Raw genomic sequence first — 26,578 nt, forward strand, 5'->3', positions numbered from 1 at the left:
TTTTATTAAAATGATTCAGACATTGTATAGCTCTCCTGGAGCAAGATTATATATTAACAATAATTTATCAAATAGATTTAACTTGCATAGGGGAGTTAGACAAGGATGCCCTCTGTCTCCTTTACTTTTTGATATTGTCCTAGAACCTTTATTAATTGCAATAAACAAAACTAAGGAGATAAAGGGAATATCATTTACCAGTTTTGAATTTAAATTATCTGCATATGCAGATGATATATTACTATATTTAAGAGAACCGGAAACTACTATTCCATGTATACTTAATTTAATAGAAAAATATGGTACTTTTTCTGGATATAAAATTAATTGGAATAAATCAGAAATTCTCCCAATAAATGTTCATTGTACCAAAGGATTATTTGAACCATATTCATTTATTTGGAAAGATGATGGTATAAAATACTTAGGAATTATGATCAAAAATACAATTGAAGACACACTCAAAGAGAATGAAAAACTTTTATTGAAAAAAATAACAGAAATGTGTGAGCAATGGAATCCATTACATCTTTCTTGGTGGGGAAGAATTCAAACAATTAAAATGATGATATTACCTGTAGTTTGTTACCAATTGAGTATGATTCCAATATTTTTTCAGGGGTCATTTTATAAAAAACTTAACAATGTTCTTACAAAATTTGTTTGGTGTGGGAAAAGACCAAGAATCGCATTAGTATCATTACAAAGACCAATTGTGGAAGGGGGGGTAAATTTTCCAAATTTTTACAGGTATCATCAAGCCTATATCTTAAGACAGGGTATGTATTGGATCCTCCCAGACCTTTTAGAAAATGTACCAGATTGGCTGTATTTAGAATGGCGGCTCCTGTTCCCTTTATATCCAGAACAGTTAATAACTATAACAATGCCTAAAAGATATAAAGACCACAGAATTTTATTTGACACTTGGAAAACATTGAGATATATCAGTAATCTATCACCAGAACCCATTGCTAAATCTCTAAATCAATCAATATGGATAAACTCCAGGATCAGAATTGGCGGAATTAAAATCGTCTGGAAACAATGGATAAATGCAGGAATAAGAACATTGAATGATGTTATATCAGAAGGATCACTGCTTAGTTTTTCACAATTGCAAAATAAATTTGGATTAAATAAAACACAATATTTTAAATGGATGCAATTGAAGCAGGCCATTCAGGAAGGGTTCCCTGAATGGAAAAATCTAAATAATCAATATAGTCTACAGGTTCTATGTTTCCAGACGGATTCTTTGGGTCACCAAGCCGCAAAATGGTACAAATTGATATACGGATTTTTAAATAAAAAAAAGAAAACAGGTCTTAGGGATATTTGGAGTATTGAGATTGGTCAGACAATTTCTGAATCTCAATGGCCACGATTTTGGTCCTGGAGATTAAGATCTACAAGGTCAGCATCTATGAATCAAACATGGTTGTTTTTATTACATAGAGTGTTCTGGACCCCAACGCGCCTGCAAAAAATAGATAGTACTAGATCTAATAGATGCTGGCATTGTAAATTGGAAATTGGGACGTTAGATCATTTAATCTTTTTCTGTCCCTGTGTAAACGCATTTTGGAATTCAATTTGGCCCCAAATTAATAAGTTACTAGAAAATCATGTAGGACTCTCATATGACACTATATTATTTGGCACTGCAATGAGAACTAAGAGTCCGATTTCAGCAAACAATAATAAGCTATTACTAATATTAACAGGAGTCGCCATGCAACAAATCACTCAAAATTGGAAAGATTATACCAAATTAAATTATACGTTCTGGTGGAATTCTGTCTGTCATATTTATAAAATGGAAAAAATAATAGCGTTACAACAGGGAAATCTTCCTAATTTCAAGAAAATTTGGCAACCATTGACAAATTATTCTAATGATTAGTTTCTTAGCACAATGATAAAAATTATATATGAATGGGGTGGGAACTGATTAATTAATGGAAACATATTATATAAAAAGGGAAAGGGATTTATATTCTATATGTTATTGTATAATCTTTATCATATTATATTTTAAATAATATGAATTATTAATGATAAAATTTTGATATGTAATAATTGATAATATTATATATGAATCAAATATTGTAAGAATGGAAAATTTATAAATAAAAATTAAAAAAAAAAAAAGAATTGCCAGTAAAAGGGGGAACTGTGCATGGCCCTTGCACAGCTCCTCCTCCTGACTGCTCGCAAAAAAAACCAGCCCCTACTCTCACTGCCTGAACCAGCAAGCAGGGAGAGCAAGGGCTGCTTTTTTTTTTTTTTTTTAAATAATCGGAGCAGCAGTTGTACATGTACAACACACACAGAAGAGCTGTACCCCAACACCTCCGACATAGGGTACTTTTTTTTTTAAAGATCAAAATGAGGGATGCCCACTCCCTCCTGACACAGGGTTAGGGAGGCCCCATGCCAGGCCCCCCCCCAATGGTAAGCTCTCCTACCCCCAACCCCCCACCACACCAAGCCTGCAAAATAAAACCCTGGTGGTCTAGTGCCTTACCCCCCCCCCATCCCTCCCGTACCTTTTTTAGAAGACCGGCCTTCCCCTTCCCGGTATGTGCAGTAATTAGAGAATATTTTAAGACTTCTAATTATAGCAGTCCAAATTTTTTCCCCTGTAAACTGAACTGGTAGCCACGGCTGTGGAGTCAGTACATCAAACCTTCAACTTAAACTCCAACTCACCTATTTTTCTACTGTCTGACACTGCCTCCAGCTCCTACTTATATTAGGCTTTAAATCTTTTGTTCTAGATCTAAGGTACTAGTAAATATAAGTTACACGCACATATAATACTTGACTCCATTCTGCTACAATATACCTTGATAAACAATACTAAAAACTAATTTTCCCTCAATATGTCATATCTTTTAATTATCATTTTTGTAGACTATCAGAACATGAGTATTATTGAGCAAATCTCTATAACAGCACCCTCAGCTCCTCATAAGTCCTTTTTATTTTTTCAACATTCACTAATCATATATAGAATCTTGTTCCAAAATAATTCTTTAATACTAAATCTTCATTTTTTTCTCTTTTTAATATAGGGCTCTTTTACGAAGGCGCGGTAGCGGTTTAACGCGCGTAATACCGCCGGCCGCGATAGCCGTTACCGCCTCCTCTTGAGCAGGCAGTAGTATTTTGGCCAGTGCGGGGAGTAGCGCGTAATGATAAGTTGCGCGGCTTCGTAAAAGGAGCCCATAGATAAGGACTTATCTTGGATCTGATAATCAGATAGACTTCTCTCTCTATCTTTAGCATAATAACCGAAATAGCACTATCCCCCTCATCTATTAAAATGCTCTAGCAGTTTTTAGCGCAGAGAGCCGCACTGAATGGCCCGCGCTGCTCCCGACGCTCATAGAGTTCCTATGAGCGTCGGGAGCAGCGCGGGCCATTCAGTGCGGCTCTCTGCGCTAAAAACTGCTAGAGCATTTTAATAGACGTGCAAGTATGTGTCGCTAAAATGCTGCATCAAGGGTTATTCTTCTGTAAATTAAATAAACACTGTCAGAACTCCTGCCACAGACAACTCCTAAACAATCACTTACTATTGTTACCTGTTCAGTGAGAGCCAGAAGGCCTTGAGCATGCGCGATGCTCAAGGCCCAGGCAACAGGAAGGATCTTCGTTCACCGGCACGTCCTGTGGGCTTCGTGCCAATGCTAGATGGGGGGTAAGGTTTCTGTTTGGGTGGGCGGGGGGGAGAGGTATTAGAGAGCGGGGGAGCAATGCCGGTTCTTGGGGGGGGGGGGAAGCTCGCAAATCGAGTCAATGCTCGGTTTGCAAGTCACGATTTGCGAGAATGTTTTGCTCATCTTGCAAAACACTCACAAACCGCGTTACTCGCAAACCGAGGTTTGACTGTATATATAAATATATATTATATATCTCACATGATTGAGTGTAGCCAACCCTATCACACCAAAGACATCCAATCCAATTCTTCATTTAAATCATTCAGGGAAACACTATAAACAAAGATAGATTTTTGAACAGGATTAAGAGATTGCTCTCTATGCTCGGGCTTTAGGACTTATTCTGCTCTCTGAAGTTTGGTAATCGCCTTTTGCAGGTGTTGTATTCCAAAACATGTCTCGTGTTAGGTCAATAAAGACAAGTCCTTGTTTATTGAGGCCCTTTGCGCTTTTTTATTTTTTTTTTTGCTGTATAGTATTTATTTAATTTACAGAAGAATAACCCTTGATGCAGCATTTTAGTGAAACATAATGCTATGTCAGATACTATGCTGAAGATTGGGAGAGAAGTCTATATTTGATGAAACAGAATCAAGATCAGTCTTTTTCTATATTAATAAAAGGAAAAAAAAGAAATTAAGATTTAGTATTGAAGAACTATATTGGAATGAGATTCTATATATGATTAGTGAATGTTGAAAAGATAAAAAGGACTTACAAGGAGCTGAGAGCTGTCAGAGATATGCTTAATAATACTTACGTTCTGATGGCCTAAAAAAGATAATTGAAAGATATAACATATTGCTGAAAAATTAGTTTTTTGTATTAACATTTTATATTTAACCTGGCTTTTCCTAATCAGCGGTTAACAAATTAAAACACAGAATTTAAAAGAAAAGAGCATCGATACTAAAACAGGAAAGACTTTATCCATTCATACCAAGAACTCAGCATCAAAATATCCATTCATAACTTACTGTAAAAACATAAGTAAATCTTTACCCCTCCCTCCCCAGAAACATGAGATGATTGACAAAAAATAATTTTTCATCATCCTCAAACTTTTTAAAATTTACTTCAGCACACAAAGTTTAGGGATACCATTCCACAACTCTGGCACCAGACAAAAAAAGCTCTCTCTCTCTCTCTTATATATTGATAAGTGTAAAATGATAAATCTATCACATATTATTATTTTGTAAATTTTTATTTTGAAGCTAGTGTTGGAGTCGGTACATTTTTACTGACTTCTACTCCACAGCTCTGCTGGTAGCACTTAAGTTTCATAAGTGCAAAGAAAATTGAAAGAGGCAGGTAGCACTTTATAGGCTAACAAATTTACCCACCCCCTTTTATGAACGCATAGCACGGGTTTTAGCACTGGCAGCGACGGTAACTGCTCTGACACTCATAGGAATTCTATGAGCGTCGGAGCAGTTACCGCCGCTGCCGGCACTAAAACCCACGTTATGCATTCGTAAAAGAGGGGGTTATTGAGGCATGAGCTTTTGCGGCTCAGAGTCCACTTCGTGAGATATATGGAGTGAGTGCAAAGATACCTCTAGGGATTCTAATTTCAGTTTAACCAATAAGTGATAAAACCTCCGATGCAAAATGTCAAAGTATTTACTGGATCAAAACTGGAAAAATATTACATCCCATCACACACTACTTGTGGTTTGTTTTGTGTATTTGTGCCTTCTAAGTAACACAAATATACATATTTGATTCTACTGGAAAAAGTAACCAGAAACAGCACCTGCATTTACAGGTTAAAACAAAAGTCAGAAAGCCTATATATGATTTATACTCTCCTTGTACTTTGTGAATGCCAAACAAAAATGTTGAAATGCTGGGTTTTTGGTTTTTTTTTAAAATTAATTTACTACATGCAAGTTTATAATATAAACTATTCACAAAATAGAAGAAAACAACTCTTATCTCCACAGACCATTTTCCTGTGGAGGTGATCCTCACATGCATATCTATATCAAGTATGTCTCTAAAAATGGGACGCAATCCAAGATGGCTGCGGTCGTGGTTCACTGAGCAACCGCCCGCAAAACCTTACCTTCGAAAACCTTTTTTTCTGGCGTTTCACGCTGTAGAACTTTGACCATGCCAAAGAGGAGGGGAAAGGGAGCCTCTTCGGCCTCGCGGCGTCCCGGAATAGCCTCCTCTGGCAACATTGAGGAGTTGCTGAGACGGATGCAGGGCGCCATTGGAGCGTCGGTGTCGCCCCCGGCTGAGACACTTCCTGGCAACGGACTGGAGGCGACTCTTCGGGCTCATGAGATCTCGCTGAGCCCCGACGTGAGAATCCCTCCTCCCAACCCTCGAGCCGCCAGTTCCCCGGGAGTGGGGAGGCAGCCAGAAGTCGGCATGAGCTCCCTCCCAGAGGCTGCAGGGAACGGCGAGATGAACATCGACTCAGGCTCGCACGGATTGCAGCAGAGCCTGAGTGTATATGAGGATATTACAATGCTGGGATCAACCCTGACACAGGAGGAACGGAGAGGAGAGGATCCTTTAGCTGGTGAGCCTAATCTATCACTATCAAATTTGCAGACTTTTAATATTGTAAAGCCCCAAGAAGTTACACTGGAGGCTTTGTGGGATTTGATTGCCAATTAGACTAGAACAGTAAATACTAATCATCTTCAAATAGAGGGGAAAATAAAAACTCAAGAGAAAGAAGTTCCTCAGATAAAACAAGACCTGGGAGAATCAAAATTAGATATCCAGAGTATTAAAGATCAACTTAAATCTTCCAAGTTGCTTCAGGACACTTTAATTAAGGATAATATAAATCTAAGAAGGAAGATAGAGACATTTGAAAATTTCTCTAGGAATAATAATTTAAGATTGATTAATTTTCCACGAATTTCAACAGTGACTCCAAGAGAAATGTTAAAACGGTATTTGCTGGAGATATTGGAAGTATCGGAAGATTCATTACCTCCTTTCACCCAGGTCTATTATTTACCTAATAAAAATCAGGATCTTCAAGAAAAAACTCAGGGACCAATTGATGTATCTGCTTTACTTGAACTATCTGATAAAGAAGTTGCAATACCTGCTACATTGATTGTGACCTTGGCTATTACGTTGGATAAGAATTGGCTTTTGAGACTATTCTTCAAAAATAAAGAGAAAAAGTTTCTTGATTTAAAGATACAGATGTTCCCAGATTTGGCAAGAGATACATAAAGATGTAGAAAAGAGTTTCTATTATTAAAACCTGGAGTTTTGGCTCTTGGGGGAACTTTCTATCTTCGCCATCCCTGCAAATGTATAGTTCAATATAATTCTCAGAAATATGTTTTCTTTGAGCCAAACCAGTTGACGGCCCTTCTCTCCTTGTCCCGCCTGGAGAAGGGGAAAGAATGAGGGCTTCAAGATACTAGACGCCTGAACATCAGTTAACCACGTACCAGTTACCTTTAATGAATAGTTCTTTGTTAATTCCGTTTATTTTACATCATGGATCATAATGGTGGACTTGAGAGATTATACAAAAATTTGGTTTCTATGTAAAATTATGAGGTATCTCATTGTTCTTTTGTTGTAATCACTTTCTGTACAAGATTTAATCTTGATTTGTTAATTTGAAATTCATAAATAAATAATAATTAAAAAAAAATGATAAAACTACTCCTATATAAAGCTCATTATTGCATTTTGCAAATATTTACACAAGGAATAAACCACCGCATGGGTTATATAGTAAGACTAAAATATGGTACAGTGATATCAAAATGTTTTTTATCTCCCTTCCTCTCATGATTTCCCCTATTATTGGGTATACATCACACTGAATGGCTTTTGTTCTTTAAACAAAATATAATATTAGGCAAAGGAAACCTGGGCAAAAACATAACACAGTTTTTATTTAAAGAACAAAGTTATCCAACACTTTTTCACTTAGGTGATATAGGTAACTGTCCCCTAAATTTAAATAATTGGTTATTCTAACTTTAGCAGTGATAATTGCAACCAATGCTTTTGTATTTGCACTGAAGAATCTTAGCTCAGCTCTTTACAGAACTGTTTTTACTCAGGCATATTTATAGGATTTTCATGCCTGGACTGATCATTCTAGATTCTGCCATGGAATCTCTATTGGGTTCAAGTCAGAACTTTGACTAGCCCAGTCCAACACTTTTTGTTTCTCCTCAGTCATTCAGATGTAGACTTACTTTTGGGTTTTAGAGCACTGTCTTGATGTGTAACCAAAATATGCTTCAGTTTCAGCTCACAGACAGATAATCAGATATTCCCTTTAAGAATTTTTTGGTACAGTGCAGAATTCATGATTCTTTCAATAATGACAAATCTTCCAGGTCCTGAGACAGCAAAGCATCTCAGTTCATTACAATACCATCACCATGTCTGCCTGCTGGTATGTTATTACCTTTTCTATACCGTTCACCCATTGGAGCTCAGAATGGTTTACATGAATTTATTCAATTACTCAAGCATTTTTCCCTGTCTGTCCCGGCGGGCTCACAATTTATCTAATGTCCCTGGGGCAATGGATGCTGCATTTGCTTTACACCATACGATAATACCTGTGTTGACCCAAGAGTATCACTTTTGATTCATCTGTCTAGGGAACATTATCCCAAAAGGTTTAAGAATCATCCAGGTTTGTTTTTGCAAATATGAGATATACATTGATATTACTCTTGGATAGCAGTGGTCTCTGCTTTGTTAACCTCTTTCTTATAGTAGAGTCATAGTCATGGACATTGACATTAGCGGAGGCTAGAAAGGCCTGCATTTCTCTGGATGTTCTTCTGGGACATTTTGTGCCCTTGAAGTAATTTTGATAAGCTGCCCACTCCTGGGCTCAGGGTTGATATGATAGAGGTTTATAAAATACTGAGTGGAGTGGAAAGGGTAGATGTGAAACACTTGTTCACTCTTTCCAAAAATACTAGGACTAGGGGGCATGAAATGAAGTTACCAAATAGTAGATTTAAAACAAACCGGAGAAAATCTTTCTTCACACAATGTGTAATTAAACTCTGAAATTTGTTGCTGGAGAATGTGGTGAAATCAGTTATTTCAGAAGTTTAGAAAAGGTTTGGATCATTTCCTAAAAGAGAAATCCATAGGCCATTATTGAGATGGCTTGGGGATATCTACTGCTTATTCCTAGGATAAGCAGCATAAAATCTGTTTTACTAGTTGAGATCTAGCTAGGTACTTGGGACCTGGGTTGGCTACTGTTGGAAACAGGACACTGGGTTTGATAGACTTTTGGTCTGTTCCAGTATGGAAATTTGTATGTTCACCATTGTTTTAAGTCTTCTCTATTTGGAGATAATGGTTCTCACTGTGGTTGTCGAGTCCCAGAGCTTTAGAAATGGCTCTGTAACACTTTCTAGACTGATATATTTCAGCAAATCTTTTTCTCATCTCTTCTGGAATTTCCTTTGATTGTGCCAATTGTCCCAGAATTAACCGGAAAGGAAGAGCCCTGGCACTCCTCTACAAATCATTCTTCGACGTTCAGCTCCTCGAAAAGGGTAGCTACACTTCACTACAGTCAACGACGAACTCCACCCCCACCCATTGGGTATCTTGTTACTATACCAGCCACCAACCCACTGGAATAAATCCTCCAAACTCGTCCTTGAGACCATAACAAGTGCCTTTCTAAAATTTCAGAGATTACTGATCATTGGCGATATTAATCTCCACCTAGATGATAACACCAGCAAGGATGCAACCAAATTCAACAACTTTCTCACTTCTCTAGGTTTCCCCTCTCCTGCATCCTCTCCAACCCACGAAAAGGGGCATACACTAGACATCATCAGCTACCTCGACCTGACCGAGCACAAAACGTCTGCCGAAGATGCTCGTTGGGAACATATCCCTTGGTCCGATCACTTTTTAGGTTCTTTCTGCCTCCCCATTTTCATGTCTCACCTTGGATCTTCACCCCATGCCACAAATTCTATTACCTTCCACAAAAAATTGCGAGTGAACTGTTCTGGACCCAATTTCTCAACCAGCTTCCCTCCTGTCCTAAGCCTGTTGACCCAGAATCCAACTGGCACAACTGGGTAAACCTCTCCGAGTCTACCTATTGTGCTCTTGCCCCTTTATCTACTAAATCTATCTCCTACTCCCGTAAGGCCCCTAGGTATCTTCCGTACCACAGAGAACTGAAGCAGAAATGTCGAGCACTGGAGTGTAAATGGAAAAAATCTAAATCCCCTTCAGACAGACAGTCCTGGAGGGACAATATCAAGTTCTATAACACAGTACTAAAAAAAAGCAAGGAAGAACTTCAATGATGAAAAAATTTCCAGATCCAACAACCAGAGTAGTACACTGTTTAACATCTGGCGCACCTTAACTTCTAAAAATGATTCCACGATTCCCCCCTTCTCCCCATCAGCAGACGACCTAGCAAAATTCTTCAACGAAAAGATCACTACCATAAGGAGCTCCTTCCCACCAGCAGTCTCTTACAATTCTCTGGCTCCCAGCGACTCTAACCCTATTCCAGCAGACAGATCCTGGACAGCCTTTGAACTCGTATCCGAATCCCAGATCTCTAAACTCTTGTCTCAAACAAAAATCCTGCAAATGTGCCCTGGGTCCATTCCCCTTCTTACCTATACGAGAATATTCCCGCGCAGGCCATCTCATCCCTCACCAGACTTATAAACTCTGCTTTACTATCGGGCCTATTCTCCGCAGAAATGGGACATATCACCTTGACCCCATTACTGAAAAAAGCTGATCTTGACTCTTCCTCACCAACTAACCACTGTCCCATAGCAAATATCCCTCTCCTGACTAAAATGCTAGAGGCCATCATATCTACCCAGCTCTCATCTTACCTAGAGAGATTCTTCATTCTCTTCCCTTACCAATATGACTTTAGACCCAACTTCAGCACTGAATAATTTCAAAGGTGCAACAACTACATTCTCGTAATAAGTTTGTGTCCTATTATAATTTGATCTCTTTGCAACTTTTGATGTTCTAATTTATCAACTTTCCAAGATAGGCATCGACTTCACAGTTTTAGAGTGGTTCTCAAATTTCTTACGATCCCGCTCCTACACTGTTAACACAAAGGGCATCATGTCCGCTCCTTGGAAACCGACTTGCGGAGTCCCGCAGGGATCACCCCTATCCCTTACGCTCATCAACATCTATATGTCTTCCCTGAAACTCTTCCATCTATCTTCCCTTGAAACACTCCATACATATACTGATGACATTCTTGTCCTTCTCGAGACAGACTCGAACCTTACCAAACTCTCTGAGAACATAACAGCATGCATAATGAAACTCCAATCCTGGTCCCTCTCAGTACAAATGAAACTACGAGTCCAAAATGAAACTACTCTGGCTCGGTCCAAAATTAGAACAGCTGCCTACCCTCTTCTCACTGCCTTCTGGCGCCACACTGCAGCTTGAGTTCTCAAGCAAAGTTCTAGGCATCATTATCAACTCTTCTCTTTCCTTCAATGACCATCTCAACTCCTTGGTAAAATCATGCTTTTTTAGCCTCCACATGCTGAGGAAAGTGAGATCCTGCTTCCACCAACAACATTTTGCCATCCTTCTTCAATCTATCATCCTCTTCAGACTAGACTACTGTAATTCCATCTATCTAAGTCTAACTAAAAAAAGTCTTCAAAGACTTCAGCTAATTCAGAACACTATGGCCAAGTTGATCTTCGCAAAAAGCAAATTTGATCATGTTTCCCCACTTCTGTCCAAACTTCACTGACTTCCAGTAATTCCAGGGTTCATTTTAAATGCGTCTGCCTAGCTTTTAAGATCCTACACAGCATCCTCCCTCCCCTAATTCCACTATCTTGGAACTCCTCGTGCCCTGATACCACCAGGTCCACCCAAAAACTTAAACTATCCTTCCCCTCGCTAAAAGGTATCCTCTGTGCGGGAAAATTGAGGAAATCTCTCTTCTTCAGAATTACAGGGCTTTGGAATAATCTTACTGCCCCACTACGGAATCTCTGGGCTTCTTCCAACTATTCTGAAAGCATCTGAAAACTAGGCTATTCACAAAAATGTAATGCTCTCTTCCCCCCTATACTAAACCTCCATCCCCATTATGCTGTTCTTCCTATATTAAGCTCTTGTAAACCGTGCCGAGCTCTATAATTATGGAGAGGATGCGGTATATAAATTTAAGGTTTAGTTTAGTTTGCCAGTGTAATCTTCAAGCTCTTGTCTATATTTATTGCACATGTTTCTGTGCAATAAATATAGACAGGTAACTTGACTGTCATCAAGGCTTATTGTAAGCTAAGATCCAGACAACTTGATTCTCATATGAAATTACAATTAAGATTCCTGATGTAGGCTGAAACATGGCCATGTCAAGTCTTAATTTAAATAACTGATTAAAAAAGTTTTGCAGCACCTTGTGGTTATCTCCATTGTGTTTGTTCATGAGTACATTTACCTGCAACAGCTATGGATTTTGTAAGGTTATTTTATAAAGATACAGATGTCTATCTGTCTTTAGAAAATATCCCCATTAAAAGCATCTACTTGGACTTCCTAACTAACAAATTAACTTCCAAACTGGTATCCAAAACGTAATATGCAGACTTTTTTGTGTACTGCACAAATATTTGTTCTCACTGTGAAAGTGTCTCAAATAGCAACATTTTAAGACACCCCATGAGGTTCAGAAATTCACAGAATTTAAACCTATACATGTTAGTGTAAAATGGACAAATATTTTAAAAATGTCTTGAAATTATGTCAACACGAAGTTGCAACACAGACTTTAAGAAAGGCGCAGTGGAGGGATGCTTACCGATTTGTTCAGTCAGACATGGCCCTTTGTACCACTGGGTAAGTTCACCTGAATTGCTTCTACTGACTAGATTATCACCACCCAGTCCACTTGTGGGTATGAAAGCTACATCACTCTCCTAGTTGGAAATAGGGGAAAAAAATAATTTGAGACTCAGATCAGCACTATTACACAGACCAAACTGCAAGCCTAAATTTTAAATAATAAAAAAATACAAAAAAATGAGAAAGAACAAACTTAATTAAAAAATTTGTTGCATTTGAAAGACAGTCTATACAATTAATCAGTTATTTGGTGGGGGGTTGGGAGGGGTATTTTGGATATTGTGCAAATATATCTGTATTTTGTATTGTTTTACTATGGTTGTTGTTGTTTTATGCACATTGAAAATGAATAAACACATTTAAACATAAAAAGTCAAAACAAAATATGTATTTTTATATCCATGTATTTATTTTCCTTTCAGTTATTGTCCTATTTCTGAATTGTCTCTGTTAGACATTGATTTATTTATACTTTCCAGAAGCTAACTGTAGATGAACCAATTTGGAGTGCAATAGGGTTGAAACAGCTTCAAAGCTGATGGGCTGAAAATGGTGATCCGTCGCAGTACAATACTGAAAACAATGGATCGCCATTTTCGGCCCATCAGCTTCGAAGCTGTTTCAACTCTATTGCACTCCAAATTGGTTCACTGAAATTGAGGTATAAAACATTTCAGACCCCTGAGGAAGAAATGTTTTTCGAAAACACGGACCGTGTCGGGTCCAGGTCTCAAAACCTAAAGTGAACCATTCTTTGGATAACCATGTTTTATTGATTTTAATTAAAGACTTGGCACTCTTTCTTTGGTTTTTATTACACACCATAAACCATGAGGAATATATACACCTGTGTTCTATAAAAATCAGTCTCACAAAGTGAACAATTTTCAAATAGCTCTTCTACCTATCTACATAACTTGTAAAGTGATCATTTTATAAATGGGCACAAATGGGAAAAGATCAAAAAGGCAATTATTTTAAGTCTATTTTATAAAAGCAACAAAGGCATGCACACCTTTACAAAACAGGTTCCAAGAACTATCCCTAGTAGCACAAAAGTTCACAGTTCTAAAGAAGGTGTAAATGTGTGCATGCATTCTACACAAGCACTTCTATATTTAATAAAATATGTGTATCCCTATTCTGCCCAAACTATGCTCCTGAGAAAGACTAAACACAGTGCACATTGTGACCAGCCAGGCCTTCTGCCAGTACAGGTCCCAGTCAGAACAGAAGGCAACAAGGTGAAACAGAAAACCCGGGGAGGAGTTGGGAAGGAACAGGTTGGGTCTGAGCTGAATAACCTTATTGACCACCGGGGGAGCTCAAGAGGCCCTTGGAACACTGCCAGGGCTGACACAGCAGGGCGGGGTCCCAAGGGATATAAACCTGTCCCAGACAGCAGGAAAGGAAGCCAACTAGGGAGGAAGTTAAAGCCTTGCCTCCCTAGAAACCCTGATGAGCTGAACAGGGACAACAGACCTCCGGCCATGGAAGTAGAGGATTTTGAGCAGTCAAAAGAATGGTCTCAATTGGAAGAACCCATGGACTGTCAAGATGCCTGTGTTACTGGAGAGGATAGCTTCCCTGAACCTATGCAGGTTAATTGGACTTTGAAACACAATCAGTGAGTGATTTTTTTCTCTTTTGGCTGTTTTTGGAAGCTGTGTTTTACTTTGAATGCTGATTGTGTTTGTATGAAAGCTGAGAGAGAGATTGAGGGAGAGGTTTTGCATTCAACTGGGTGGGAATGTGAAAGCCTGTTTGGAAGGCCAGCAATTTTTGGCAAAACCTAATTCTCTCTCTCCTGTTACCTGGCAGTCCTAATTAAGGCCTGTCAGAGGCTTTCTTTATTTTGCCAAGGACTAACAAAATTGAATGAACTCAAATAGTGAACTGTAGTCTTATGGAATGATTGCAGTAACTGCTTTTCTGCAGTTAGCTTAAGCTCTGTTTGGAAGCTAAGGTCTCCAAGAGGAGGTGAGACTGAAGAAGCAGTAAAGCACAAAGTGTAAAGTTAATTGTATCCACTGCAGTTGACTTGTTTTTTTTTCTTGGAGGTTTTCCTTTTTGTATTATGTTTTCTTTTGAATGCTGAATAAGGAATATGAGCTGATATTCGTGGACTGTTTAAGGCATTACTTACCTGCTATGGAAACAGTGAGTAAACTGAACCATTTATATTAACTGATTGAGTGCTGTGACTTTTTGGTGTTTTTCTTGATTTTGAATCCAGTCCTGCAGGGTGACTCCAGGCCGGGTCACACGCAAGCATATGTTTTGGTGTAGTCATCAGGATTTCTATGAACCCCTATCCAGGGTGGTACTGATGGCCACATAATGGTGTCAGAAGTGGGATGCTGCACCTCCTGCAGGACACTCGAGAAACTGCAATTGAAAAAAAAAAAAAAAAAAGGGTTTTCTTTTGCGGTGCCATTCTGGGACTTGTGCTGAAGAAGGCATACTTAGCTTTCTGTATGTTGTTTTGAATTTTGGACTACAGGGATAATGAACTAATTGTTGGTGGTTAAAAGAATATTTTGTTTTTCCGAGTATTTTCTCTGGAGTTCCAGAAACCTACTTGAAGGAGTGGTTTACAGCCGGAACCCGGAAATACGTGGAACAGAACGGCAGCATATCCTAGGAAGGAAAGCTGTGGAGAGTCAGTGTGAGTTGGAGACAGTCGAAGTCGCACCCACCTTCCGGAGCTGTGAGCCAGTTCCACCCAGAACCTGTTCCAGGAGACCAGAGTTCCAGTGTCGGTTCCAGTGGTCCGGAGTGCCAGAGGGAGCAAGCCGTGCGGAGAACGACTGGGGGCCAAGGAGGCCCAAAACCCAGGGCGCAGACTCACCAGTACTATTGGTAAGGGTACCTAAGCTGGGGGGTCTGGTAAAGGGGAGGAACATTGGTACCAAGCAGCCACACTTGGGTTCCTTTTCTTTTTGTTTGCTTTTCAGGAGGTTACCATGGAGCAGACCCAGATTTTGGCAATACTGGCCGAGGACGACCGGAGACAAGCCGAGGAACTGAGAGGCCTGTTGGAGACCAATGAGGCACGTTGGCAAACTCGTCTGGACGCAATGGTGCGGCAGTACGAGGAGCTAAGGAGGACTATACAAGAGCAAGCGAAAGTCTTTGCCCATATATTACAACAGACTTTAACTCCTCTGGCAAGTCAAACTCTACCCAGTATTCTGCAGCCCGCTCCGGTAGGATTTAACATTTCTACACATTTAGAGTGGTTAGAGACTGTTCCCCGAGATATCCCAGAAGTCTTGCTCACTCCTGAGACCCTAGAGGGAAGTAGGGATCATATTTCTGCTAGCCCAAATCCCTCAGGAGTAGGCCCGAGTCGGAGACCGCTACTTGAACCTACTCTGTGGCAAAACTCTAGTGGGTTAGAGGTAAGGAGGGATAGGGAACCCCTCGTGAGAGTTACCTCTACCCCTTTATCATGGCCTAAGACACCGAGCAGTAAAAGGAAGTGCTATAGGTGTGGAAAAGCCGGACATACCCAGAGGTTCTGTCAGGAAAGGAGAGACTTAGTAATGTACCGGGACTCTAACAGACCAGTCATGTCAGGATGCCAGGTCCCAGTGTGGGTTGCTGGAGAAAAAGTAATGGCATTATTGGACACAGGGTCTGAACAATCCGTTATTTCACGCCAAATGTGGAAACGGATTGGAGGCCCTCCCTTAAGGAAGGGTGGGCGGAATAAAGTGGCGGTGAGATGCGTGCATGGGGATGCTAGGCGATACCCACTGACTAAAATAGAGTTAGAGCACAATAAGGAGAAATATAATCTTCCTGTTGCGGTTGTGCAGTCATGCCCTTTCCCGGTGATTCTGGGCAGGGATTGGTCTGGACGGGAGAAGCTGGTTAAACCAACTAGACCCAGGGGATATAAAACTTTAGCCAATTCTCAACCTTCGCCTAAACTGGCGTTGGGAGCTCAGGCTAAGGGAAGAGGGTATACCAGTAGGGAAAATTGGAAAAGAAGACAATCTTCTTTCACAACCTGTAGGACTGGGTGGCGGCCCACGCTTAGGTGGGTACCCCTGTCGGAGAATGCTAAGGCCCCCACTCAAGCCTACTCAAAGGCGGCAGGCATTGACGTCTATGCAGCTTATGGGCAGATAGTGCCGGCTAAAGGCAGAGCTAGAGTACAGACCGATCTGCAGGTTGCCCCTCCGCCAGGCTCCTACATAAGGATAGGTCCCCGGTCTGGTTTGGCTGCGGAGCACTCGTTAGACGTAGCCGCGGGGATAATTGATCCGGACTATAGGGGTAATGTTACAGTATTATTGGTAAACCATGGGGATGCAGATTACCAGGTGCAACCTGGGGATAAAATTGCGCAGTTATTATGCGAGCGAGTCTGGTGCCCTAAGGTAGAACGCTGGGTTCATCTCAGGGATACCAGAAGGGGGGATAAAGGGTTTGGATCCTCGGATAGGAGTGCCCCTAATCATACGCAAACCTCTGTTCTTGACTCCCCTGGGGAAAACTTTCAGGAAAGTCAGGCCCAGAGCTCAGATGTTGAGAGTACAAAGCAAGTTACGGAGGATGGGGGAAATTTACAACAGGAGTTAGTCGCACTGAAAACCGAACTACAGGATATGAACAAGGCACAAGCTGCTCGTTGGAAAGAAGAGTTAGCTGCAGTACGTTCTCAGTGGGTAGATGAGGGCCTTAAGAGAAATGCAGAACGAAAACAGGATAACAATGATCTTGTGTTAAAACTAAGAGAGACCCTAGAACAGGAAATCTCTTCACAGTCACAGCAACATTCTCACTCGGTTGAAAAACTACTTGACCAGATAAAATCCCAAGTGAAGGAATTAGAATCTAGGGTATCTGGTAGTCACGCTCAACAACAAGAGTTGCAGGCACAACTTAAGAAAATTCAAACCGCACAGGAACTCTGGGTCACCGAAGGGTTGGAACCTGGTAGTTTAGCCAAACAAGGCCAGAATATTAAGAGCCAAATAGAACGGCAAGCGGTTCAGTTAGGCTCGGTGGAGGCCTCGGTGAAGCGGGTGGGGGGTAGTGTGACTGATTTGCAAGAACAAATACAAGAGCGGGTCGAGGAAATAGCCCAGGTTCTTACGGCCATCACGGAGAGGGTAGAAGGGTTAGAAGGTATTGAATCCTGTAAACAACAAGACACTAAGAACCCTGAACCCGCTGTGCTCCATTGGCCAGAGGATTTTGAGAATCTATGCTCGGATCCTCGGCCAGAAGAGAAAAGATACCGAAATAGGAGACACAAATAAGACGAGTAAACGTTTTGCTTTATTTTCTCCCCTACTCCTTGGGCTTATAGGGATAAGTGCCATTTAAGGGTGGGGGTATGTGACCAGCCAGGCCTTCTGCCAGTACAGGTCCCAGTCAGAACAGAAGGCAACAAGGTGAAACAGAAAACCCGGGGAGGAGTTGGGAAGGAACAGGTTGGGTCTGAGCTGAATAACCTTATTGACCACCGGGGGAGCTCAAGAGGCCCTTGGAACACTGCCAGGGCTGACACAGCAGGGCGGGGTCCCAAGGGATATAAACCTGTCCCAGACAGCAGGAAAGGAAGCCAACTAGGGAGGAAGTTAAAGCCTTGCCTCCCTAGAAACCCTGATGAGCTGAACAGGGACAACAGACCTCCGGCCATGGAAGTAGAGGATTTTGAGCAGTCAAAAGAATGGTCTCAATTGGAAGAACCCATGGACTGTCAAGATGCCTGTGTTACTGGAGAGGATAGCTTCCCTGAACCTATGCAGGTTAATTGGACTTTGAAACACAATCAGTGAGTGATTTTTTTCTCTTTTGGCTGTTTTTGGAAGCTGTGTTTTACTTTGAATGCTGATTGTGTTTGTATGAAAGCTGAGAGAGAGATTGAGGGAGAGGTTTTGCATTCAACTGGGTGGGAATGTGAAAGCCTGTTTGGAAGGCCAGCAATTTTTGGCAAAACCTAATTCTCTCTCTCCTGTTACCTGGCAGTCCTAATTAAGGCCTGTCAGAGGCTTTCTTTATTTTGCCAAGGACTAACAAAATTGAATGAACTCAAATAGTGAACTGTAGTCTTATGGAATGATTGCAGTAACTGCTTTTCTGCAGTTAGCTTAAGCTCTGTTTGGAAGCTAAGGTCTCCAAGAGGAGGTGAGACTGAAGAAGCAGTAAAGCACAAAGTGTAAAGTTAATTGTATCCACTGCAGTTGACTTGTTTTTTTTTCTTGGAGGTTTTCCTTTTTGTATTATGTTTTCTTTTGAATGCTGAATAAGGAATATGAGCTGATATTCGTGGACTGTTTAAGGCATTACTTACCTGCTATGGAAACAGTGAGTAAACTGAACCATTTATATTAACTGATTGAGTGCTGTGACTTTTTGGTGTTTTTCTTGATTTTGAATCCAGTCCTGCAGGGTGACTCCAGGCCGGGTCACACGCAAGCATATGTTTTGGTGTAGTCATCAGGATTTCTATGAACCCCTATCCAGGGTGGTACTGATGGCCACAACATAGAACATAAGAAAATCCATGCTAGTCATTCCAAAGTCTACTGAGCCCTGTTTCCTGTCTTTGACAGTGGCCGTCCAGGTCACAAGTATCCAGCAGATCTTACAAAGTTACTCCATTTCGTATAGCTCATTTCTTGAAAAAAGTGATGGTTCTATGTAGTTAATTTATGGACTTTTCCTCCAAGAACTTGTGCAAATCTCTTCTGAAGTCTGCTGTGATAAATCGCTTTGACTACATCCTCCATCAACAGATTCCACATGTATAATATGCTCAATCTCATTGGCAAATATATTTACATGCCCATATATGAACACACATTTTAGCCAAACCATTCTGTGTGTGTTAAATATGCTTTATAGGCAGAAAATGTTTTATGAAATACCTCCCTAACTATGTAAATCTGGGGTCCTTAAAACAAACTGAGGAGAAGGGAACCAGAATACCTTTATGGAAGTATTTTACCTTAAAGCCTGCTTGTTTAAGAAAATGTCGAAGTTTACTGGTAATTTCCTGAAATCTTTCCTGCTGCCAGTTCACCTGCAAATCAAATTTGTGGTATAAAGTAATTAAAAGTTGCTATACATAGTGCTGAGCAGAGCAAGCTGTAATGTGCTAAAAAGGTACACAAGAAATAAGAATCAATTATGAAGTCACAGAGAAAATAAAACAAATGTGCAACTTAGGGTTATAAAATCAACAGATGTTAAAAAAAAAAAAAATGTCCAGTACCCTCACCTGGTTAGAAGACATTTATCATAAAATTATCAAGGTTTGTGTATGTTGAAAGCAGCACTGCTTTCTAATTCCAGTGTTAGCATTAAAATTTAGAAGACTGAGATAAGAATTGAGATTCATAAATGTCATACTATATGCAAAACTAACAATTTTGGAGTTAGTGCCTCAAAAATTTTATTTACCACGAATAGAAAAGCACCACTATGGAGTTTTCCCAAAAGTTGGTAGCTGTTCTGCAGATAACTGCTGCCATCCACAATAATTGAATCAGACTTAAACCTGAGCCCAAAGTGGGGGGTACAAAATATAAATACCTTAGCTGGCAGGGTTCCCCATGACCCACCAGCTGTAGACCACCTCCTTCAATGGACAAAACTACCAAGTTCAACAATTGACAGCAATGCCCTTATAATTCTGCAATCAGCATCCTGCACATTTTCAGTTTTCATGCATGTGTGAAAGCTGAGCCTGCTTGACATGCCAGCGGTGGCCCAGGGACATTGCTGCCAACTGCCAAGCTTAGAAGGCATTCTGGCCACTGGCGGAAGAGGTTCTCAATTGGCTTGGCTTTGGGATCTTTACCAGCTACAGCAAAGGTGCATTGCTGCTGAGTGGGCCCCTACTGTAGCTATGCCACTGGAAACAAATGTTTAACTTGCTGAAAACAACAACAACAAAAAAAAACAGCACATGTGCCCTCATTTCCCCTTTTCGCCTCTTTTTTTAAGATGTTATAATTTTCTATTGCAATAGGTGTGTCATTCTGGATGGTAGGGTATTATCCCCATGCTTGCTAGCCATGCAGAAGGAATCCATTCCAGAATTTCAACTCCTCCTCCTTCTCCAGAGGGCTCTGCTACCCCCTTAAGTTTTTTATTCTGCAAGGCCATTTTCCTCATGGCCATTATGGTGGCAAGACAAGTCTCAGAGCTGCAGACCCTGTCGTGCAGGAAGTCCTTCCTAAAGATCAAAGAGGTTTCCTTGTGCATGGTCCCATTCTTTTTGCCAAAGGTGGTTTCGGCATTTCATGTCAATCAAGAGGTAAGATTACTAGAATTTCCAGACCACAGGGTCAAAGGACAGGATTCTGAGAAAGCTGGATGTGAGGAGAGTCCTCCAACGTTATCTAGAGGTCATCAATCAGTTCCAACTGTCAGACTGTGTTCACCAGTCAGACCAGACACAGTAGACAGGTGTCTAAGGATACCATTTCAAGATGGATATGGATGGCCATCTTGTCAGCATATATTGCTTTTGCCAAGCAATCGCCATTCTTCTTGAAAGCACATTCCACAAGAAACATGGCTTCTTCGTGGGTGGAAACTCAGGCAATTTTGCCTAGGGAGATTTGTAGGGCAGTGACCTGATCCACTCTGCATACATTCTCCAAGTTCTACAGAGTGGATGTGGCAGCACGTGAGGACACCACCTTTGGATCCCCAGTGTTACAAGCAGGCACAGAGGTTCAGCTCTAGATTTCTGGGACTGCGTTTGTATGTCCCCAATTTCCAGAATGACACACCTATTGCATTAAAAAAAAAAGATTAGGTTCTTACCTAGCTAATATCTTTTCTAGTAGATCCCTGCCCTTTCAATTATTTACTCTGCCTGCCTACTGTTTCAATCAGGAAGTTCGAGTCAAAACTGAGGTTTTGATGTCATTAAGACCTTGAGGGCAAGAAGAATAATCTATTGCTATAACACATTTGAGAATATTTGAGCTCCATAAATGTTTCTGATTGGTATGGTTAGTTCGTTGTCTCAATTGTTTATGACTCGAATCGATTAACTAATTCAATTTGGCTGAATCGATTCAAATCGATTTGTTAAGAAAAAAAATCTGGCACTAGGGGTGGCAGACCATAAGGGGGTGTTCCTGGGGTTGGCGTCAGCATCCAAACTTCTTCCCCTTCTGACAGCAGCGGCAGTAGCAACCTTCACCCAGCGGCAGGCCTTTTCTGCTGGGTCCTGCCTTTGCAGAAACAGGAAGTAGGTGGGAGCAGCAGAGAGGAAAGCCCAATGCCGGAAAAGCAGCAAGTTGTGAAGTTTGTCTATGATGAGCGAGAGAAGTAACCATCGTGGGGGGGGGGGGCTGGTGCTGGTAGAGAAAAGCTGCACCCGATTGAAGGTAGAGAGGGGTAAGGAAGAAAGCTGTCCTATTGGAGGGGAGGGGAGAAGAAAGGGAAGGGAGAGGAGAGTTTTGCCAGACCATGGGGAAGGGAGAGAAAGGAAGGAGAGGAGATGCCAGAGCATGGAGGGGAAGGAGAGGAGAAAGATGCCAGGGCATGGGGGAGGGGAGGGGAGGGAAGGGAAGGAGAGAGATGCCAGATCATGGGATAAGGTGGGCTGGAGGAAAGGAAGTTAGGGAAGAGAGACAGAGTGCTGGCCACATGGGTTGGATGTAAGGGAATGTATATTCTTCAGTTCAACAATGGTGAGACTTCAGAAACTTTTAACCCAACTCATTTTAGAGCAGCCAGAGCTGGTCCATTCAGTGGGTTTCTTTGTAATCACTGAACGATCACCACCTCCAATCTAATGTGAACCTTTTGTCTTATTAAAACAATAAATATCATAAATATGGTATAAATGTTGTAAATGTGGAACTTAGCTTCAAAACACTTCACATTTTTGTAGTTTGTCATTTTTTTATTTTCTAGTGGGGGTTTTTTGTCTTTGTTTTGGTTGCAAAATAAACCCACCAGCTAATTTTAAAGCTAAATCATAGAAAGCGAATCAAATCATATTGAATCAAAAAAATCAATTCAATTGATAAAATTGAATCAAATTGATTTTTTCCTGAATTGGACAGCTCTAGTGGGGGGTGATGGGTGGGGTAAAGAGAGAACCCTGATCTCTTAACTTACTTTCCTTCTAGACACCAGTGAACAAAGAGGATTAGGAGTGGACATGGGAATTAAAACCAACCTTTCTGGTTATTCTTTGCTTCTCACAAAAGTATTTCAACCTCATAGAGATAGGGCGCATCTAACTAATCACATGACAATTAGGATGAAAACAGAGGAAATGAAGGACTTAGTTTTTATTTAATTAACAAATATCTTATACCTGATCCATTTTATTGACTGCAACTGCCAACTGCGTTACTCCTAGAGAACGAACCAGAAGTCCATGCTCTCGTGTCTGCCCACCAGCCTCAAACCCAGCTTCAAATTCTCCTCTACTGGCATCCACAACCAAAATGGCCACATCAGCCTATGGAAAAAAAAATAATAAAAATGCAAATAGGAGTATACAATGTATGGTTTGTTTGTTTTTTATTATCTATAATAAGAGAAATTTACTTATCAGTTAATTCCAAAAGTTAATAGTGATGGTCAATTTGACTGCTACTGCATGCTAGTTTGTGCTGTCAAAGTGTGAAAGTAGCTTTCCCTGCACCACCTAATGTTCAGCCATCGCTTCATGTAAGACCATGATATAACCAGATATTTTCCAGCTAATTACAGGTTCTTTGAGGGTACAAACATGTTATTCGTATTTTCAGGCCACAAATATTATTTTCTGGTTTATACAAATTTGTGCATTTTGTGTCACTTATGCAGGATCAGTGCAGACAAGGTATAAAGAAAGGAGGAAACAAGATAAGCTAGGAAAGTGGTATTTTTCCAGTGTACGAGGTCTGACAATTAAGTTCATGAACTCATCCTAGAAAAAGTGCTACATACTTCATTGCTCAATATCACTATGGTCACCTTTGAAGTACTCCCCTTGGGAAGCTATGCACCGATGCCAGCACCTAGTCCACCCTTCAAACCAATTCTGAAACTTTTTCTGGAATGGTCATCAGAGCTATCGTCGTTTTACCCTTGATGTCCTGAATGTCATCAACATGACTTCCTATCAATATTTCCTTTATCTTTGGGTACAGAAAAAGTCATTGGGGGGGGGGAGCAGATCAGGTGAGTAGGGAGGGTGTTCCAATACAGTTATTTGTTTACTGGCTAAAAACTCCCTTACAGACTGTGCCATGTGAGCTGGTGCATAGTCATGATGCAAGAGCCATGAGTTGTTTGCGAAAAGTTCAGGTCATTTTCAACTAACTTTTTCACACAGCCTTTTCAGCACTTACAAATTGTAAACTTGGTTAACTGTTTGTCCAGTTTGTACAAATTATAATGAATAATCCCTCTGATATCAAAAAAGGTTAGCAACATCGTTTTGACTCTTGATTAGGACTGATGGAACTTTTTTGGTCATGGAGAATTATCGACTTCCATTGTACACTTTGACGCTTTGTTTCAGGATTGTATTGGTACAGCCATGTTTCATCACCAGTGATAACATGGCCCAAAACATAGGGCTTCTTTTACAAAGCTGCGCTAGCGGTTTTAGCGTGCGCTAGACGCTAACGTCAGCATTGAGCTGGCATTAGTTCTAGCAGCGTAGTGTGGGTTTAGTGCGCGCTAAAATTCTATGCGCGCTAAAAACGCTATTGCAGCTTAGTAAAAGAAGCCCATAGTCTTGCCTCTCCAAAAGGTCTTGGCAAACTCGGTGAGATCCTTTGCGACCATTTTTGAACATACCTTTCTCATGCCAGTTAAGATTTTCCTGTTTCTCTATTGATGTTTATTTGGTCAGCTGATGATTTTGATGCACAATTTGACAAATTTTTGCAATGTTTTCATCAGTTCTACTCGTTATTAGCCACCCTGACCTCTCTTCATTAGTGACACTTTCTCTCCCCTCAGAAAAACATTTAATCCTTTTCTACACTGCTGTTTTCATGGCAATAAACTTGAACTACCATGTCCCTGATTCCACTTCCACTCTTGCCAAGTTTAACAAGAAATTTACTATTTTTTCGTTGCTCTAATTCAAGCTCCGACATTCTCCTGTAGGCACACAAAAACATGCAACAATAATGAACACTGCTCAGCAAGACACTGCTACGCGTCAACATGAACACAGCTGTGAGATGCTGATATACCAAGGTTATGAAACCTTACCGAGTTGTTTGTACAGTGCTGCAAACGTAAACTCATGGCAGCAAGTTCATCAACTTAATTGTCACACCTCGTATAGCCAATAAACCTTTAATTTTATTTTTCCCCTGTCAGTACGTAACTTGATGTTGAACAAGAACAACTGTGCCAATTAACAGGCATTTGAGATGCAGATCTCCCATTAACAGCCATAGAAGACACATGTTGCTTGACTTTGGGTTGATGCTATCATTTACTATGCTATCATTTACTATGCTATCATTTACTATGCTATCATTTAAGCAATACATCCTTCAGGCTTTTATGAAAAAATATTGATTGCCTAATTGTTTATATAGGTTTTTATGGAGATATTTTTATCATCGTTGCCAAATGAATATATACCATTAAAACATGCAATAATAGGATTGCAACTTTTCCAAAATGTAACCCGAAAATGAAAAGCTGTCGCTAGAAGTGTAGCAGATAATAAATTCAGGCAACTTACAAAAGTCAACAAAGAGTCCTATATAATTTGGCATCTGTCATGAAACATCCAGCAAAATTGCCAATAGGCAGAGCTAAATAACTGCATAAAGGCTCTAAAACAGTGGTCTTAAACTCGCAGTCCATGTACTATTTTGAGGCCGTCGGTATGTTTATCATAATCACAAAAGTAAAATAAAACAGTTTCTTGATCATATGTCTCTTTAGCTATAAATTACAATATTATTATTAAGACTTAACCAAAAGGAAACATTTATAAATATAAAGAGTTTTACCTCATGCAAAATTGTCATTTCTTTAATAAGACATTAACTATTTTTTTTCTGAGGCCCTCCAAGTACCTACAAATCCAAAAGGCCCTGCAAAGGGTTTGAGTTTGAGATCACTGCTCTAAAAGATGAATTCAGAATACATTAATATCCGAAGGAACAAATTAAGGGGGGCACTGAGCCAGTGAGAAATACAATAATACTATGAAACTAATCATCATGGTTTAATAAAAAGAGGCAAAATGAAACGATCACCAAAATGTACTTACAGACACAATATAAATATAAAAATTTCTCCAGAGAAACAATTGGGCAACTAATATTTTTTCATAGAGGCCTAAAGGATGTAGTGCTTAAATCAGGGCTGCCCAAATCCGATTCTTGAGATCTACTGTCAGGCTAGGTTTTCAGGATATCCACAATGAACATGCATGAGAGAGATTTACATACCAAGAAGGCAGTGCAGGCAAATTTCTATCATGCATGTTCATTGTGGATATCCTGAAAACCCGGCCTGCCAGTAAATCTTGAGGACCGGACTTGGGCAGCCCTGGATTAAATTATTCATGCATAAACATATTCATTTGGCAACGATGGTAGTACACTAGCTCATTTAATGTTAGTGGTTATACACATTTCTGTTGTAGTGTTTTTGTTCTAGTACTTGATCTTAATTCTGACTTCATTTGCTTGCGCTCTGATTAAGTACAATTTTTAACGCATAAAGATTAATGGTATGAATATGCTATTTGCCATAGGTTTTGGTATACAATATATGCTCAATCAGCTAGGCAATTCTTTATTTATATGGAAAATCTCTTATTTTCACAGATATATTTTCACTTCACATTTCTTATACAGGTTATGATTGTAAAGGTTACCAATATTCCATGCATGTTTTTATGCTAAATGTCAGTGAGGAACAATGTTTTGAAACTTGTAAATTTGCAGAGCCTAGTGCTGTTAATGCCCTAAAGGTTGTCTAATATATATTGTGTTTGGCCCTTAATACAT

The 26,578-nt window shown here is 40.1% G+C and overlaps 1 protein-coding gene across 2 annotated transcripts in view; it reads right to left on the minus strand.

Annotated features, from left to right (window-relative positions):
* Positions 1 to 26,578, minus strand: part of HBS1L (HBS1 like translational GTPase) — a 284,783-nt gene that overhangs the window by 53,258 nt on the left and 204,947 nt on the right. For both annotated transcript variants that reach the window (XM_033935882.1, XM_033935881.1), the window contains 3 exons: positions 22,912 to 23,058; positions 19,570 to 19,644; positions 12,556 to 12,673 (listed from right to left, as the gene is read on the minus strand). In XM_033935882.1, coding sequence (XP_033791773.1) covers positions 12,556 to 12,673; positions 19,570 to 19,644; positions 22,912 to 23,058 — 340 coding nt within the window. The remainder of the gene's footprint in view (positions 1 to 12,555; positions 12,674 to 19,569; positions 19,645 to 22,911; positions 23,059 to 26,578) is intronic.

This window comes from Geotrypetes seraphini, chromosome 3 (assembly GCF_902459505.1).
Source record: "Geotrypetes seraphini chromosome 3, aGeoSer1.1, whole genome shotgun sequence".
In the NCBI taxonomy this organism is placed as follows: domain Eukaryota; kingdom Metazoa; phylum Chordata; class Amphibia; order Gymnophiona; family Dermophiidae; genus Geotrypetes; species Geotrypetes seraphini.